This window comes from Embiotoca jacksoni, unplaced genomic scaffold, assembly GCF_022577435.1.
Source record: "Embiotoca jacksoni isolate LCO1_2020_lvr unplaced genomic scaffold, fEmbJac1.0.p SCAF_6, whole genome shotgun sequence".
NCBI classification, from domain to species: domain Eukaryota; kingdom Metazoa; phylum Chordata; class Actinopteri; family Embiotocidae; genus Embiotoca; species Embiotoca jacksoni.
Genome location: NW_027185414.1, coordinates 15,779,404 through 15,797,063, shown reverse-complemented (window position 1 = coordinate 15,797,063; position 17,660 = coordinate 15,779,404). Strand labels below are relative to the sequence as shown.

General features: G+C 40.9%; 2 protein-coding genes across 2 annotated transcripts; both read left to right on the top strand.

Moving 5' to 3' along the window:
• The first annotated feature begins 267 nt into the window (after window positions 1-267).
• On the top strand, window positions 268-2,830 carry adma (adrenomedullin a). The gene is made up of 4 exons (XM_069173911.1): window positions 268-371; window positions 975-1,077; window positions 1,226-1,351; window positions 1,542-2,830. Exons 2-4 carry the CDS (start codon window positions 983-985, stop codon window positions 1,843-1,845), a joined length of 525 nt encoding a protein of 174 aa, XP_069030012.1. The 5' UTR covers window positions 268-371; window positions 975-982; the 3' UTR covers window positions 1,846-2,830.
• Window positions 2,831-5,316: 2,486 nt separating this feature from the next.
• Window positions 5,317-17,594, top strand: ampd3a (adenosine monophosphate deaminase 3a). Its single transcript, XM_069174437.1, has 16 exons — window positions 5,317-5,384; window positions 5,723-5,799; window positions 11,224-11,446; window positions 11,610-11,790; window positions 11,995-12,160; window positions 12,248-12,467; window positions 12,598-12,727; window positions 12,993-13,187; window positions 13,448-13,579; window positions 13,658-13,821; window positions 13,939-14,065; window positions 14,302-14,465; window positions 15,181-15,301; window positions 16,236-16,409; window positions 16,549-16,659; window positions 16,783-17,594. Exons 2-16 carry the CDS (start codon window positions 5,742-5,744, stop codon window positions 16,957-16,959), a joined length of 2,343 nt encoding a protein of 780 aa, XP_069030538.1. The 5' UTR covers window positions 5,317-5,384; window positions 5,723-5,741; the 3' UTR covers window positions 16,960-17,594.
• Window positions 17,595-17,660: the final 66 nt, after the last annotated feature.

The window sequence follows — 17,660 nt, the reverse complement described above, 5'->3', positions numbered from 1 at the left end:
TATCTCTCAGTGAAATCATAAAAACACGATACACTGGCAGCAGTGCATTTATTCTGTGAGCTCTAAAACAATCACTTCCTTCACATTTTACTTGAAAATATTTTTACTTATTATTGTACTACATGAAGCACACAGCAGAAGTGCACTGGATGGGGTGGGGGGGAAAGGATGAGAGACTGTGTGTGTCAGTCAATGAGCCCCTCCCACCTTCTGTATAAAGGCTCCCTGTCTGGTGTGTAGGAACTATTAGCAGAGTGACACAGCTGCCTTACAGAACTAGTGGCAATTTCAAGAAACCTGTGGAGTACTCTTTTACAGCTGACTCTACAAGAAGAGCTTTCTCATCCAACCTGATTGTCAGAGAATACCAGGTATGTGCACTCTCTTTTAAAGATGACATGGCTGTGATTTGCTGTGTACCCAGCTGATGGCTTTATCCATGCTTTTTCGAGGTCAGGGCACAAGTGTAGACACAAGGACAGGGTATCTGTCTGGTTATATAAGCTGTTCAGCTCTTAATGTGTGCGGCTGTGAAGGAATTCCCTTCAAGGTGTAAAGCATCCAACAGAGGCAGTGCATCATATATTAGTAGCAAGTCATTTTGCTGTGTTTTGCACTTTTTAATCAGGTGGCTAAGTTGAAAAACCTTCTAGTTTTTGTTTGACTGAGCTGAGCCTATTTTGGACCCGTCATTGACAGGCTGTGTCCTTCACATTACTGGCCAGCAGCCCAAAGCATGGTTGTAGGTTTACTTAGCGGAGCAAAATCTGACCTTAACTTAACTTTTTAAATAAATGAATGATATGTGCAAATAACTTGGCTTTTGGACTCTTGTGCAAGCAAGCACAATTGTGACACTTGAGCGAATACTGTATGAAGGAATTTTACATGCAAGAAGGAGGGTAGAAAAATTGTTAAATATTACTTTTTAGCATAAATATTTAACTATCAAATGTTTTCTCTACTCTCCACAGGAGTCAAGATGAAACTGATCTTCCAGTCTTTCCTCTATTGCTGTCTACTGGCAACAGTAGCACACTGTGTGGAACTTGAAGTTAATCCCGAGTTGAAAAAAAGGTGAGTTTCTGAGGAGTGACTCATCTAATAGTCAAAATGTTTTCATCTGATACAAGGTGTGATAGTCTATTAAGTCTGAGACAGCAGTTACCTGTCTACTGCATTATCTGCCTAAGATTAATGGAGTATTTTTTTTCTCCACTAATAGGCTGAGCATATGGCTAGGGAGCAGACGGCGACGGGATCTTGACAGTGTATCAGTGGAGAGGACGGCAGAGTCTGAGCACTTTGTCAGACCAGAAGATACCAGGGATACTTTGCTGCCACATTCCAGGTAAGATACTTAATGACACAATCCTGAAAATCTATAAACTGTCTCCAATTGGTTATCATATACCTTTTTACATTTAAATGCATTATGCTTGTCATTAAAAGGGAACATAATTTTGAGAAGTACATATTTAAGTCATTTACAACTCAGGAATGAACAGCGTGGATTAATGTCCTCTCCTTTTGTCCTCCAGCACTGACATCAATGTGCGAACCAAGAGGTCTAAATATTCAGGCAACCAGTCAAGAAGACAAGGTTGTTCGCTGGGCACCTGCACAATACACGACCTGGCACACCGGCTGCACATACTCAACAACAAGTTGAATATCGGGAGTGCCCCTATTGACAAGATCAAGCCACAGGGATACGGCCGGAGGCGTCGATCTCTCCCAGTGCACAGAGTCACACTGGGGCTAGAGCAGGGCAGGCTGAGGCCTGTGTGGAGCACAACTGACTCACAAATTCACAAGCTTGAGGCTCTCCTCAGACGGACATGAGCGGGACTTTGCAAGTGGAGTTGGGAACAAAAGCGAGGGAGTAACTCAGAGTTAGTGTCCTTACTGCTCTGTTCTTAAATTCTCAAAATGCCTCAGACTCCAGCCAAGTATTCTCCAGCACATTTGTTCCAGGCATGAGGACTGAGTCAGAGGAAGACTGGCTGTGGCTGAGTTTCTCTAGAGACTGATCTTTGCAGCTCAGCGATGTAGAGCTTGCAAACAACTGCAGCTGGCTTACAGACACTGGATGGCACAGTGTGGAGCAAACTACCGGTGCTGCTCTCTGCTTGGCAGAGGGAAAGGAAGAGTGCAAATACCTGGCAAAGAGGACACATCCTCTGGCTTAAAGAGGGAACTCTCCTCTAACATTCTGGGACTTTATACATGTATTCCTCATGGTCAGGACTTTGATAAGGGCTATCCTCCAAGGATTTTACCATAAGGTTCCATCAGACTGTCAGTACTTGTTTGCACTTTTCCATTTGGACTTAAAGTCAAATGAATCATCAGGAAAAGACATCTTCATAACAATGCCAAACATGATGTGACATAGTATAGTATGAGGCTACAGAGCTGTGACGCTCTCAGTTTATATCAAGTTTTGGACACTGTATAAGGGAAAATGCCTTAGATTCTGTGAGATTTGTGCCAATCCACAATGGATTGAAATATACTTGAAAATGTTGTTTGTACAAAAACATGTGCAATCTATATTTGTTTTTATTACAGTTATGTGTATATATGAATTCCTTTATTTAAATATTATATAGAGGTTACATTAAAGTACTTATGCAGATAGAACTATTTTTGTACAGGAAGAAAAAATATATATGGGCATTGTAGCTATTTGTCATTATTCTTTTGCAAACTGTGGTAATAGGATATCTGTTTTATAAGTATATTATATATTTGTAAATGTGTTCTATTTTATTTGTGTCGAAGCAATAACATTGTCATTCAATAAACATTTTGCATACAAAATCTAGACTTCGTTTAGACCTCCTTTCTTCGTGGCTCTAGTAAATTGAAAGTGGCGTTCCATTGTCTGCGGCACACTGAGCAGCAAGACACAAAGCACCTGGTCTCTGTTAAGTGATTTCAGGTTCTCATTAGAGTCTCCCCTCCTCAAACTACATTCCCCTAGTTATGACTCCCTCCACCTCCCACCCCCCAAAAATGGGCAGACAAGGTGCCAGGCGCATTCCGGCTAGGTTCAGCTCATATTTGGCTCATCACACACAACAGAGCAGCCCTAAAGCCATCAGGCTTTCGCTCCATCTGTATTCAATGGGAGCTGGTTAGGGCACCAGAGATCTGATGCAGGGGGTTCCGGTCTAACATTCCTGCGAGAGTATCACAAAAAAAAAAAGAGAAAAAACCTACTTCAACAAAGCCCTCACATTTAAGCACACCCAGGACTGAACAGCACTAAAATACTGCTGATCTACTCACTTCACACATTAACACCCCTTCTTTCCACACCACCTGAAACATATGGAGCAGAGTTTACAATGAAATGTAAACTTTTTTCACACATAAATACGACAATAGATAAAAACAGGTAACTAAACGGTATAAAGTCAAACTAACCAGATTAAAGTAATCTATTAATTGTTTGACACTGTTAATTAGTTGATAAAAAAAAAAGAAAGAAAGATATGCCTGTAACGGAACAAAATTATGTATGACTTTAGGCCATTGTAAAGCTCACAACACTTTGTATCTATTTAAAGATCCTTAGTAACACTACTTGTAATTTGAGCTATTGACTGGAGGCTGTTTCTGCTTTGGTTTTAATTCACCAGAAATGCCAATTACAGCTGTTCAAACTGCTGTAATGATTGTGAGCAGGTTATACAGAAACAAAGTGAAGGTCAGAACTGTAATTATGTGTTCTCTATTGCCATCTAGAGAGCTTGGATGGGTAAAACAACACAATTTTGCAGTTTTGTTCTTGGTATAATCCATTCATGTAAATTTGACAGCCGGATTTATGTTTTGTTTTTTTTGTTTTTTTATAAAAGCACAAACAATGATAAGTGAGAAATATTCATTGAATTAGTTTGCTGGGTTACAAATTTAAGTTCTGCTTGTCAGCTCAGCTTTCTATCAAGTGCTTTAAAATAATTATATAACATTTGCTCATAATTAATGAATACTTATTAAAACTTATCTTCATCTTAAAATACACAGTAAGCAAATACTGCTTCACGCTCATTCTATATCGTGAGTAGGAACAGTTTCATAGAGAAAAGAGAGTATAACCCAAATTCAATCCACATCAAATATAGCAGATACCAAATGTCAATAAAATGAGACCTGCTCCACAAATGACTAAATGGCATGAGGTCACGAACAAATCTAAAACAAAAACAAATATGCCATCTAGTGGCTGATTAAATTGCATGTGTTCATACAATTTCAATGGAATTCAAGTTTCTATAAAAAAAAACAAAAAAAAAACACAAAAAACCCTGGTAACAAAACGATGGTAAAAAAAACACAGTGGAGAGGAGAGGAGAGGAGAAGAGAGGAGAGGAGAGGAGAGGAGAGGAGAGGAGAGGAGAGGAGAGGAGAGGAGAGGAGAGGAGAGGAGAGGAGAGGAGAAATGGATACTGGCGCAGGAGTAAGAGTCAGGCCTCTAAAGCCAACTCTAAAATACCCTGATAACCTGAGCTGAGAGGATTAGCCTCATAATCTCGAACACTGTCAGGCTAAATCAGGGACTGTGGGCCCCCAGCTTCTTAATGCCACAGCAGTAAATCGGGGTCCTTTTCTGATGCAGTTGTGCAGTATACCATGATGTACTGCAAGGCTGCCTATTCTGCTCTGAAAGGGTATCAGAGAAAATAGTGTGAAGACGCTACTGACAGTCTGGAATTTTAGTTCCTCTGCAAAGTACACATAATGCATGAAATAACAGAAACACTTACTCTTGCCTTGATCGTGACCATCGTGGAGGTAAATCTGGGTGAATGCACTGCAATTGTGCTGTGTTGAGGACCTATAAGTACAAATATAAAAGTGAGAGCAGGGTTTTAGGCTTCAAAACATTAGTCTTGTTAGTGAAAACTGTTGTATTATTTGCACATTCATTGTTTATCTAATCAATGCAACCTATACATTGCTCTAATTACTTTCTAGTCTGCTCATGCTACAGCTGAGCAAAGTGTCCTGCAAAGGAACAAAACCACCACAAGAGGACATGGTTAGCCTCCAAGAAAGAAGAGAGAAAGCAGGAAAAACATGAATGATTTACATGGTAACCCACATTGAACATAATTACCACAGCCTTCTTTAGTAGCTGGAAAAGCAACAAAGTGACCATGATGGTGGACTTCAGTATTTGATTTCAGCTGTTGTCCTGGTGCCACACTGTGGTCATGAAAGAGTTAAAGATGGAGTGATGTGAGCTAAAGGGCTGTGGATGAGATTTCAAATACTCTCTCCACAAGAAGACGACAGCATGACGTAGATGTTTCTCTTAGGGAACTTGTGCACAGTCTGTATACACTTCAGAGACAGCGGAGCCTAAAGAGGTGAGTGGACTTATTTGACATAACAATGTAGGACCAGTGATAACTACTGATCACCGACAATGGGAGGAAAACATCACTTTAAGTATCTTTCTGTCTTCAAATATCCAATCAAATGTCTCTACCTTTCTTGTTATTTATAGTTCTGATGTGCCGTGACTTTGAAACTGTGTAACCTTATGTGTATCAAGATTTAAACCTATCCATCGTTACAATATCAAAAATTACACATCTAGACCTACTGTATCAGACATGTATTTAAAAATATATCTGCAAGGGAGGTTGGTTTGCATTCATGGGTGAGTGCACTTCCTTTGCTTTTTGTCTTTACTCTTCTCTAGGCCCTGGATATTAAGAAAGATGAGAAGAGGAGACACGCCTCTTTTAAAGCAGCAGTCAAGTCCTTGCTTGGGAAAGAGTGAGCTTCTTTCTTTACCTCTCTCATCACTATCACTCTGTAATGTGGTAAATGGCTTTCTCTTGTGTTGTTGACCTTTTTCTCTGATATGACTTTGACAAAGAGCCGACCAGGGGGCTCAGCCAATAACAGCACGGGGGTGTCTGAGAGAAGACAGAAAAGACAAGATAAAAGCAGCAGAATATAGCAAGACTTTCCGATAGGGCTTTGAGTGGTCCAGTAATGGCTTCATGACGCCTCTTATGGGATTTACAAAGGGAGTGGGAAATAATGAATGATGATCCTTATTCTCTAAAGTAACCATGGAGATGATATATGGTCAGCTCAAAATTTCCGCATGACAGAGCATTTAAGCAGACCCACAAGCACAAAGGTGCTTAAACCCACATTAGCTCAACCTAGAATGAGCACCATTAAGATACTCCTGACATTAGTACCTAATATTGCTCTGTGCAGACCTACACCATAGCACTGTTTCCTAAACCAGATAATCTAAAGGCTCCTGTAATGTTGAATGAAATATTTTTACATAGTGTTACTGTAGTGCAGTGTTGGAGAGCTCCCAATATAGACTGAGAAACATTCATGCTATTAGGGATTGACTGATCACACTACAGTATGGGGTGGAAAATTAGCAAGGGCATTCATATTTATTGTCATCTTCATATTGCAAATATTGAGTCAGCATAATGATTAAAGGATCTGTTTCCTAAATGTGAAAACTGCAAAAGTCGAGAGGAAATAAACAGCAATTTGTGCTTATAGCTACATCTATTTTAAAAGATAAAAATATGGCTTCACTGGGAAATTTAAGCGTGCAGAGATGGAGCATGTGCTTTTGACTTACTGCCATACTGCGGCTATCTATCTTAAAATAAGCTGATATAAAACATTGCCTGGTTGGTAAAGTTTAGCAAAACCTTAAAAAAAAACTTAATTCAGTCATAGTCAAAGAATTTGTTGATTCTGGGAGAATCAGGAGGAAATCATGTATTATTATACATACATTATTATAATGTCCATCCATCTTCCACCAAATATTTGGGTCATGGTGGGAGTAAGCTAAGCAAGGCCATTATTATATTCATTTATTAACCGCTGGTTAAACAGCACCCGAATCCCACAGTATGAACATCATTTTACTGACTGAGTTTTATACTTTGTTACAGTGCAGTGACAGCAAGTGATTGAAAAATATAATAAATGTTTTTACAATAATGCAATGCATATCGCAAAATGTTTAAAATCACAACAGCATTGTATCATGACTTAAGTGCTGTGATAACATCGTATCGTGTGGCCTAATTTTCAGATTGTGCACAGACAAAAAAAAAAAAAACAGGTCAGAAACCAGATAAAATACTAATGAAGGAGAGAACAGTAAGAATTACAATAAACAGGCAAACACTTGCATTATTCTTAAACTGCTTAAGAAAATAACACAGCAGCGCGTGAATTAGTGACTAAAAAGGACAACTGTGACAACTAGCTGATGGGATGCCTCTTTGCCACAGAAGTAGTGTTTTTTCTTCTCTCCCCCTCTGTGTGCACAGTGTACTGTATGTAGGTGAGTGACGGAGCGCTATGTGTTTGTGCCTGAGTCTCTGAGAGAGAAAAGTAGAACAGCAAGCTGCATCTACTCTGACCGAGGCCCTTCTCTTTGTCGACAGCCAGTTTTGACATATTCTCAGGATTAGTACCTCTGTCAACATGATGCCGTTAGCTCCTTAAAATAGAGAGATGGGCAGTCAGGAAAACAAAACTAGTTGTGTACCACCATAGAGTCACAGATTGCCGACAGAATCTTCTGAGATACCACTAAATCTGTGGAGTGCTTCTCCGAGTCCAATTTAAGAAGACAACACCCTCAGACATGGCTATGAGCATCACTGAAGGTAAGCACAACAAGCCAATTGGTTGTTAAGTCAACTTACAGTACAGTATAGGCTATTCTCACTGCATATCTGCTATAATTCAAGGCACATGATCAATAGAAAGAAGTTGACCAGTAGCAAACTTACACCCAAAAAGAGTCTAGATTCTGTTTACATTCCCATTTTTCACAAGTTCAAGTAAAAGATCCAGGACTTATTGTATGCACACAAAAGTTCATATCTAAAATTTTGTTTAAAAACGTATTTAAATCTATGTTAATAATCACTTCACCTTTGCCAAAATAATCCATCCACCTGACAGGTGTCACATCCAGATGCTGTCACAATAAAAGGCCACTCTGCAAAGTACAGTTTTATCTTGATTTTTTTTTTGTCTTTTTCAATATTAGGCACAATTTCCCACAGCTAAAGATATTACTTTTTTTCTTAGGGGAAAAGGGGCAGAAAGCCAGTGTGTATCTGGTGTAACCACCATTTGCCTCATGGATTGCGACACATCGCCTTCGCAAAGAGGTGTTCAGATTGTTGACTTTGGCCTGCTGAGTGCTGGTCCACTCCTCATCGGCTGTGAAGTTGTTGGATACTGCCAGGAATTCAAACACACTGCCGTTATAAACGCCAATCCCAAGTATCCCAAACACACAGGCCATGCAATAACTAAGATGTTGTCAGCCTTCAGGAATTTTGCACAGACCCTTGGGCAACATCGGGCCATGTAATTATGCTGCAAAATTGTCATGATTTTTGACTTTTCAGCCCCCACCAGAGGTCCTCAGCCCCAGTCACTCTCAGAGCCGTCTCTAGCTTGTCACGCCCACCTCACCTGCTTTCAGTTCCCAATCTGCCTCACCTGCAACGGCTCTGACCAATCTATCAGGTTAGGCTGCATTATCCCCATTCCCCAAGCATTTAGGTTGTCAGGGCGCCATCCTATCCTCTCCTGTTTGAAGACTTTTTTTCCTTATGCCTGGTCCTCTGGATTTTATGTTCCTTGAGTCTTGTATTGCCATAGTTTGTAAGTAAAGCTTGTTTTTGAGTTAGTACCTGCCTCTGAGTGTGATGCATCTATGTTGTTAATCTTGCCACATGTAACACCAAATGAGGCAATGGTGGTGAATAAATTGCACGACAATGGGCCTCAGGACCTTGTCATGATATCTCTGAGTTGCATTGTAAGGTGTTGACCTTACTATGACCTTACCTATGTTTTGATTTGGCATCATTTAAATACAATTTTATTTAATTGGGAAAAAAAACAACAGCTAAAATGTGAGGCTTCACCTGGGTGCAAGAGTATTTGGACATCATGCTCATAGTTTTTGAAAAAAGTCTTCATCCCAACCATGTTTACAGCCACGTGAAACTGTCTTTGTTGCCATGGTTACCGCCAAATACTGCTACAAGCTAAGAGAAAACAAAATTAAAGTTAGCCGACCTCAGAAGAGAAGACTTCTACTAAATACAGTCTCTGCTAAAAAAAAAAAAAAAAAATTAAGATTTTATATAGACTAATAAACCCAAACGGCTGTCAGAGCTCCTGAAATAAACTTATCAGGGGCAGAAGTTTGGCAGGATGAAACATGTTCGGCGGAAAACCAGGGCTACGACTCCAGGTCAGCAGCTAGCGACGACAAGTATCATTTTAGCATCACGTTTTATTTTATTATACATTATTATAATATATGTTAATGCTGTGGTTAACTTAGCCAACGCTGTTTGGTTTAAAACTACGACTATCTAACTTCATTCACAACGAAAAGCTGCAGTTAACGTTTACATGCAGTCTGAGTTAACCGCTAGAAGTGAGTGCTGCGATCCGGTCCGATCCGGTCCGGTCTGGTCTGGTCCGGTCCGGTCTGATCTGATCTGGTCCGGTCCGGTCTGATCTGATCCGGTCCGGTCTGGTCTGGTCTGGTCCGGTCTGGTCCGGTTCGGTCCGTTCGGTCCGGTCTGGTCCAACTCATGGCGTTAGTCCGTTTTATTTAAAGGATTTGTTTTTCTGTATGTGTGTGTGTGTGTGCGTGCGTGTGCGCGCACACTGGTGAAAAAGCAAAATAAGAAATAAAAGTACTGGCTCTATTGAAATGATTTAGGTAAGAGGATGGAGGCCATCAATTCCCAATCGATACAGCGTCATGCTCTCTTCCCACAGTGTGCACATGGGCCCATAAAGCTCCACATCGGTGGTGCACACAGCTGTTGTCGGGTTAGTGTTGTGTGTCCGGAATGATAAGCTTCCTGGAAGCACCCTGGCAGAGCGGAACACGGACTTAGATTACACCGTGCAACGTGGCCTTTCTCTGTTGTTGCTTCAGCACTGAAGTGATCAAAATGTACCCTGCATCACTAAGAATATCAACAAGACCCGGTCGGTTCATCCAGGTCACCTCCTTCCACGAGCAGTTATCTGCCTGACAGAGCTGCTGTACTGTATGGGTCTGTGAGCCTTATGAATGACTGTAAACAGGGTAGTGTACTGTTGTTAAAACAGGAGGAGGAGACTGCCACTATAATATAATGTCAAGAATAATTCAGGAAGTCACGCATTCATATGAAAGGGTCCCAAATCTGGATAGCTCAAATATATATATATATATATTTTAATGTCATTAAACCAGTGCCCAATTCAAAATGCTTCCAGCTTTAAATATAGTGGTGATTGCATGAATGTTCCACAGGCCTGGCTAGTGCTTATATTTCATCATCTCTATACAGCCATTTGATGATAATAATAGACTTTACAGCTGGAGCACATTTTAAAACAAGTTTTTGCTTAAAATGAGAAAGATATAAAATAAGAGGTCAACTAAATGAAACTCAACTGACCATACCAAACTCACTCAACAGAACACAATGGGGATCATTGCTGATCAGACTATTTGGAAACAAAAGAGGTATCACTGTCACTACACCACAGGACAGTTCCTCAAAACGTTAGATAAACACCGTGTTGACTTCACAACGTGTTACTACATTCACGTGCTACAATAGGGAACGAATGTGCTGTAAAAACGGCTAAATAGATTATTATTATTATGGTGAATAATGTCATGTCATTTGTTTTACTGTTAAGGTCTTGAGCCCAAAATAAACTAGACTAGGACAAATGAAGTACAAATATAAAACAAAGAATGGAAGTAAGTATGAATGTCAGAGGGCCATCGACTTTTAAATCAGTGGCTGCGGCCATCACAATAAGCATTATTACGTGACTACATCACATTCACAACCTTAAAATCTTGTGTCTTGGCCTATTTGTGGCACTGACATTTTTTTTTTTTTTTAAGGAGAAACAACTTTATAAAAAACAGTGACATACTCCCCCTCTTTATTGTCGTTTGTGCCTACATAATCAGTTCTTGGATGCCCTGCACCCAAATCTGTACACAAGTCAATTCTCTTGTTTACCAAACAGTGCAAACTGGTTGGAGCAAGTGAAGTTTGTATGAGGAGGGCAGGTTCTCTGTGTTGTCTATGATTACACGTTACCGTTATCTTTCACTTCACCGTAGCCTCTGCCTTCTTCCAGACATGCCTCGTCAATTCCCAAAGGTAACTCTGAGTGAGGCGGAGGAGGAGACGCAGCTGCTAGTAGAGAAAGTATATGCATCAGCGTTAAAAGAAGAAGACAACAAGGATGCCTCCTCAATGTTCACCTTGCCTGAGGACTGCCCAATTGGCCTCAAGCAAGCCCAGGAACATGAGCTCCTTAAGGAGCTGGCAGAGCAACAGTCAGTGGAGAGTGCCAAGAGGTAGGCTCTGCCCTTGCTCTGGAACAGAACCACACATCAGTCGTATCATGTCACAAAGGATCCTAATGCCAATAAAGAAATAATTATGTCAAGACTCTGGGTAAACTTACCGCAGCCTCAATGATCTTTGCACTAAATGCCAATCGTGTTGCTAATGTTTCAGGAAGAAAAGCTTCAAGATGATTCGTTCCCAGTCGATGTCCCTGCAGATCCCGGTCAATGCAGACTGGACACACTCAGTGTCAGTGACACCGTTCCTGTCTCCCAGCTCCACCTGCTCATCGGTGCCAGAAAACTGCCCTGATTACCAGAGGGTTACTATTAGTGGTGATTATTGTGCTGGAGTAAGTACTACGGCCGGAAGCATTAACTTGAGGGCATCAAAGTAAGAGAAATTAATGCTTTCACAGCTGTATGTTATCTATTTAATAACTTTCCATCCAAATATTGTCATGTTCAAAACATGTTAAAGAACATGGAATATTTGTACAATTATCAAATGGCTTAGATGAGACAGAATTTATGTGTAATGTGTATTCCCCTCTCAGATCACAGTGGAAGACTACGAACAAGCAGCCAAAAGTCTGTTTAAAGCGCTAATTATTCGAGAGAAATATTCAAAGCTAGCTTATCACCGATTCTGTAGAACCACAAGCAAGTTCCTCCGCAGTGCTGAGAACATGAGATGGCGCGAGGAAGACGAGGTTCAGCCAGGTATGAAGTGTATATGTATTATGGTATTTGAAAAGATGTTTTATTGTGATTTATATGACAATAACAACACAATGTCGTGGCTGCCAGACCAGTGCCCATGTCCAGTCGATGGGGAGGATCCCTACAGCATGGACAACATCCCAGAGAACCTGAACTATGAACTGAGGATGAAGGACGGGATAGTGAATGTGTATGATGATGCAGAGGCTCTCAGAAAACAACAACCCCTTGACCTTCCTTACCCAGACTTGGAGACCTTCGCCATAGACCTCAGTCACGTGCTGGCAATGATTACAGATGGACCCACGTAAGTTGCCAAAATAAAAAGACTTCGCAGCAATTCTGGTTGAAAAACCGGTTGTTACCACCTATGCAGGTGCTGATTACAATAGTCAGAGTTACTCAGCATATAAACTGAGTTCCACTCTAATTTTCAGGAAGACCTACTGTCACAGAAGACTAAATTTCTTGAGTTCAAAGTTCCACCTCCATGAGATGCTCAATGAGATGGCTGAGCTAAAGGAACTGAAAAGTGTCCCTCACAGAGATTTCTACAATGTTAGGAAGGTTAGTGTTGTAGCGTGTAATCCAGTAGTAACAGTCAGTCAGTAACAGCTCCACAACTGTGAGGCTTAACATAAAATCATTGGATGAGAGACACTTGGAAGCATTTTCAATTAAAATAAGTGTGTGTGTGTGTGTGTGTGTCCATCACCAGGCCAGAGTGAGATCTAAAAGAAATCCCAGCAAAGACTGACATTTTCACCAAAAATGTGTGCTTGTTTAAACAATAAATTTGAGTAGGCTGAACATACGGTTTCTATTCACCCAGGTGGACACACATATTCATGCAGCTGCATGCATGTCTCAGAAACACCTGCTGACCTTCATCCAGAAAACATATAAGTCTGATGCGGATCGTGTCGTTGTGGAAAAGGCTGGAGAAAAGCTGACCCTCCAGCAGGTTTTCTGTAACCTCAGCATGGACCCCTATGACCTTACTGTGGACTCTCTGGATGTCCATGCTGTAAGAAAAGAAGAAAATACCACCATGTTTTAGTTATTAAATTTTCTGAGATTTTGTTTGTCAATTCTTTTTCATTTGATCAGAATGTAACAAGCAGGTTAAGTGCATAAATTCATGCCGTAGCGTTTCTGATACTTACAATTCCTCCACTATCTCTGCCTCTAATTTGTATCACTTTAGTTCACTGTTATGACAAGTACTTTTTCATGACTGATAGTTCTGTGTTCACAATCATATGTTGTAATTTACCATATTTAAAGGGGAGACAAACATTCCACCGGTTTGACCAGTTCAATTCCAAGTATAACCCGGTCGGAGCCAGTGAGCTTCGGGACATCTTTCTGAAAGGGGACAACCTCATTAATGGAGAGTACTTTGCTTGCATCATAAAGGTACCGTGTCATACATTTTAAGTCAGGACCGAGACAGTTTGGCACACTCTCCCTCACCTCCCTCTCACCTTTTAATAGGAAGTGGCCCATGACCTGGAGGAGAGTAAGTATCAGCATGCAGAGCCACGACTGTCCATCTACGGACGCTCTCCTGATGAGTGGGACAGTCTGTCGAAGTGGTTTATACAACACAAAGTACACTCTCCAAACATGAGGTGGATCATTCAAGTGCCCAGGATATAGTGAGTGTCACATCTGTAAAAAAAAAAAAAAACTAACGAAAAGCTTCTAATTTTAGAAGCTTTAAGCTTTAGAAGCAAAATTTTGTGAACTACAAAATATATTATTTTATGTTTCAGTGATATTTTTAAGTCGAAGAAGCTGATACCGAATTTTGCCAAGATGCTGGAGAACATTTTCCTCCCTCTTTTTGAGGCCACTGTTAACCCACAGGAGCACAAAGAACTTCACGTTTTCCTCAAATATGTAAGATGCGTTGTATTTTTGTAGGAGCAAAGTTAAAAATCATGTCGTTGAATTGATAACACTTTATATTTACCAATATTTAGCATTTATCTGCAGTATATAAACACTTGGTCGTTGTAAGTAGAAACAAGTGTTTCTGTCAAAATTACAAATAACAATTTACCCTCAAAACCTGCTGGACTTCATAAAGCAATCCCAATAAAAAAATGACAGATTTCCTTTCTTTGTGCATGCAGGTGTCAGGCTTTGACAGCGTGGACGACGAGTCCAAACACAGTGATCACATGTTCTCCTTCAGGAGCCCAAAGCCAGAGCAGTGGACTGGAGATGACAACCCCCCCTACAGCTACTACATCTTCCACATGTATGCAAACATCATGGTCCTCAACAACCTCAGAAAGTAAGTGTCACATTTCAGACAGAGATTCAAAAGCACCACAAGCAGCCTGAAATTCACTGAGACTGACAAAGTGACGCAAACAAGACAAAGCGAGCAGGTAAAATCAGGCTGATTATGATCGAAAGCTCTGGTGAGCACACAAAGACAATATTGTGGAGGTATGAGTGATAGACAGCTAGTATCTGAGCAGGAGGGGCCTGATGAGCTGAGTGATAACAGGAGGTGGGAGGGAGGGGGGATGAGGAGGTGGCGAAGGGTCGGCTGTTAACTGGTGCGAAACATGGTAGGAGTGGCTGCATCTGCAATGACAGGACAGTCAGAAAACAAGGCAACAGACAAATGGTAAACGAATAGGAGCTAAGGCCTTCTTCCAACTTAAAGAAACGCTTCCTAAAGGAGGAAGAGTTTCTCCGAGAGATTGATGGAGGCCATCTTTTGACTTGATTATAGGACCTGACCTGGTCTTGTGTGTCCAGAACTGAGTGGACAGTTTACCGTGTAGATCTCTCAGGAGAAAAAGTGATGAATTAATCACAGGACAGTAACATGCTTGCAAGTACTGAACACTCATAGCTGATGAATTCAATACTCACCATGTAGTACTGATAACTACTCTGAGTATGCTGAAAACAGTGATGAACAGACTAAAACGCTGTTCTGTGATTTGCTCCTACATTGACTGACTTGTTATTATGTCTCTATGTGTCCTCTGTAGAGAGCAAGGACTGAGCACCTTCCAGTTCCGTCCTCATTGCGGAGAAGCTGGATCAATCACTCATCTGGTTTCTGCCTTTCTCAGCGTTGACAACATCTCACATGGACTCAACTTGAAGAAGGTGTGTTGGATTGGTTGACGGGGTCATTTCAGACCTACTGTTACAGTACGACATTCAGAAGCCGTCTGCAGAATCCATACGGATAGAGAGGGATCCCTGAGAGAGTAGAGAGGAGATAACATGTGGTCTCACACCCAGTCAGAGATCAATGATATGACAAGGTTTGCATTCATCCTCTGCTACTCTTTATCCTTGTTTCGACTGGTTTTAGGCCAAAAAGCAACATAATCAACAACAAAACAAAATTTATTCTGACTGTTTTCAAGTCTTTGCTGGTTTGAGACAGGTTTTTTTTTTTTTTAGCTTCATCCTTCACAGTGTCTTTCCGAGTGTCAGTTTGCGCTGAGGTTCATTACACAACACCTGATAACACGAGAGGAAATCTGAAGTATTGAATATCTGGTGGATGAACAGTGTGTTCCAAAAGAAACTGCCAGAAAGGACGAGGACATGGACTCGCTGATATTGATCTACAACCTAAACTGTACAGATATATTATTTTCCTCTTTGTTAATTGAAGCAGCAAAACTCTCTCCTCATCCAGCTAACCCTCGGACTCATAATCAAACTGTCTTTTACTGTATCTAAGTGTCAACATTGTGGACATAGGCCTACGCGCTGTAATATAATAAGGCAATATCCAGTCGTGGTCATTACAACGAACCTGGAACTGCATTTAATGTTTTTAATTACACAATGTCTCACTTATGACCTGCAGACAAAACACAGATCACCACTACAGAACGGAAGCTAGCATGTACAGTATATAGCATGTTAACAGATGAAATGCTCCTATGCAAGGAGACATGATAACTCTTCAATCAGGAGAAAGAATTTGACATCTATATCAGTAGCTGAGCTTCCTTCCGGTTCTTTGTACTGTACATGTTTATCTGACAGCCAGAGTTTTATTATTTTTTCATACTTCCCTCAGAGCCCTGTGCTGCAGTACCTGTACTACCTGGCCCAGGTGCCAATTGCAATGTCGCCACTCAGCAACAACAGCCTCTTCCTGGAATACTCCAAAAATCCACTCCGAGAGTTCCTGCACAAAGGTCTGTGTGTGTCCCTGTCCACAGACGACCCCATGCAGTTCCACTACACCAAGGTACAAATATGAAACACAGCGTTTCTATGGTTCAGGGTGTCAGGATCATTCTTTAATTCAGTGTTACACTGTGGGTTAGATGGATTTAGTTCTCCAGTGTAAATGATTTGTATTCATTGTTTGTGTGTCCTGATTCTAGGAACCACTGATGGAGGAGTACGCCATCGCAGCTCAGCTCTGGAAGCTCAGCACCTGTGATGTGTGTGAAATAGCCAGAAACAGTGTGCTACAGAGTGGATTGTCCCACCAGGTACCATGACATGCCCCTATTTAAAAATGTTCTGTCAAACCAAGCATCGACAAATCTCCATTGAATTGAATCATCATTGCTTCCACCTGTCTTCCAACAATTTGTTTAATTATTCTTTTCAAGGAAAAGAAGCACTTCATAGGAGTGAACTATCTGAAAGATGGACCCGAAGGGAACGACATCCGTCGGACCAACGTCGCCCAGATCCGCATGGCCTACAGACACGAGACTCTGTGCAATGAACTTAGCTTCATAGTAGACGCAGTGAAGTCCGAAGCTATGAATTCTCAGAGCGAATAAAAAGGACCTCGCAAGCATGCTGCCCTCCAAGATATAATTTACCGTCATTTTGAAAAGTGCCACTGAGTGACTATGATGATTGAGTAAAAAAATACAATATGTTAACAGTTAAAGAGCAATACTGAGTTTGGTCAAATGAGAACTGAATGACTGATGGCACTTTGGTCTTTAAAGGTTTAGACTAAAGCTGCGGAGGGCCAGACGTGTGAAATAAATTCACACGCTTGTCATTTAACAAACCCCCTATGTATAAGCAATCGTACATTACACTCCATGTTGTGATGGGGGTATGTCACAGCAGCTGTTTGAACCTGTATACACCACATACACAAGAGCACTTGTTATTGAGAGTTCTGCACAGACGCCTGGGATAACAGAGATGAGTAGTCTGAGACATTTCTTGTGTCTCTTATTTAGGAGGCTGCAGTGATTTTTTTTTTGGGGGGGGGGATATTGGTATTTGAAAGACATGGGAGATACCCAAGTTTGAACTGATACAGACTTTGAAGCGGTTGAAATTGTACTCAAAAAGTTACTGTTACAAGCATGTTTATGATCTGAAACACTGTTCTGATAATAAAAGTCAAAAGGATTGTAATGCAAACATTGCCCTCTAGTGGATAAAATGCACCATTTAATAACATTAGATGACTTGCAACAATAAACTTTACAACTATTCTGTTACATTACTTTCATAATGT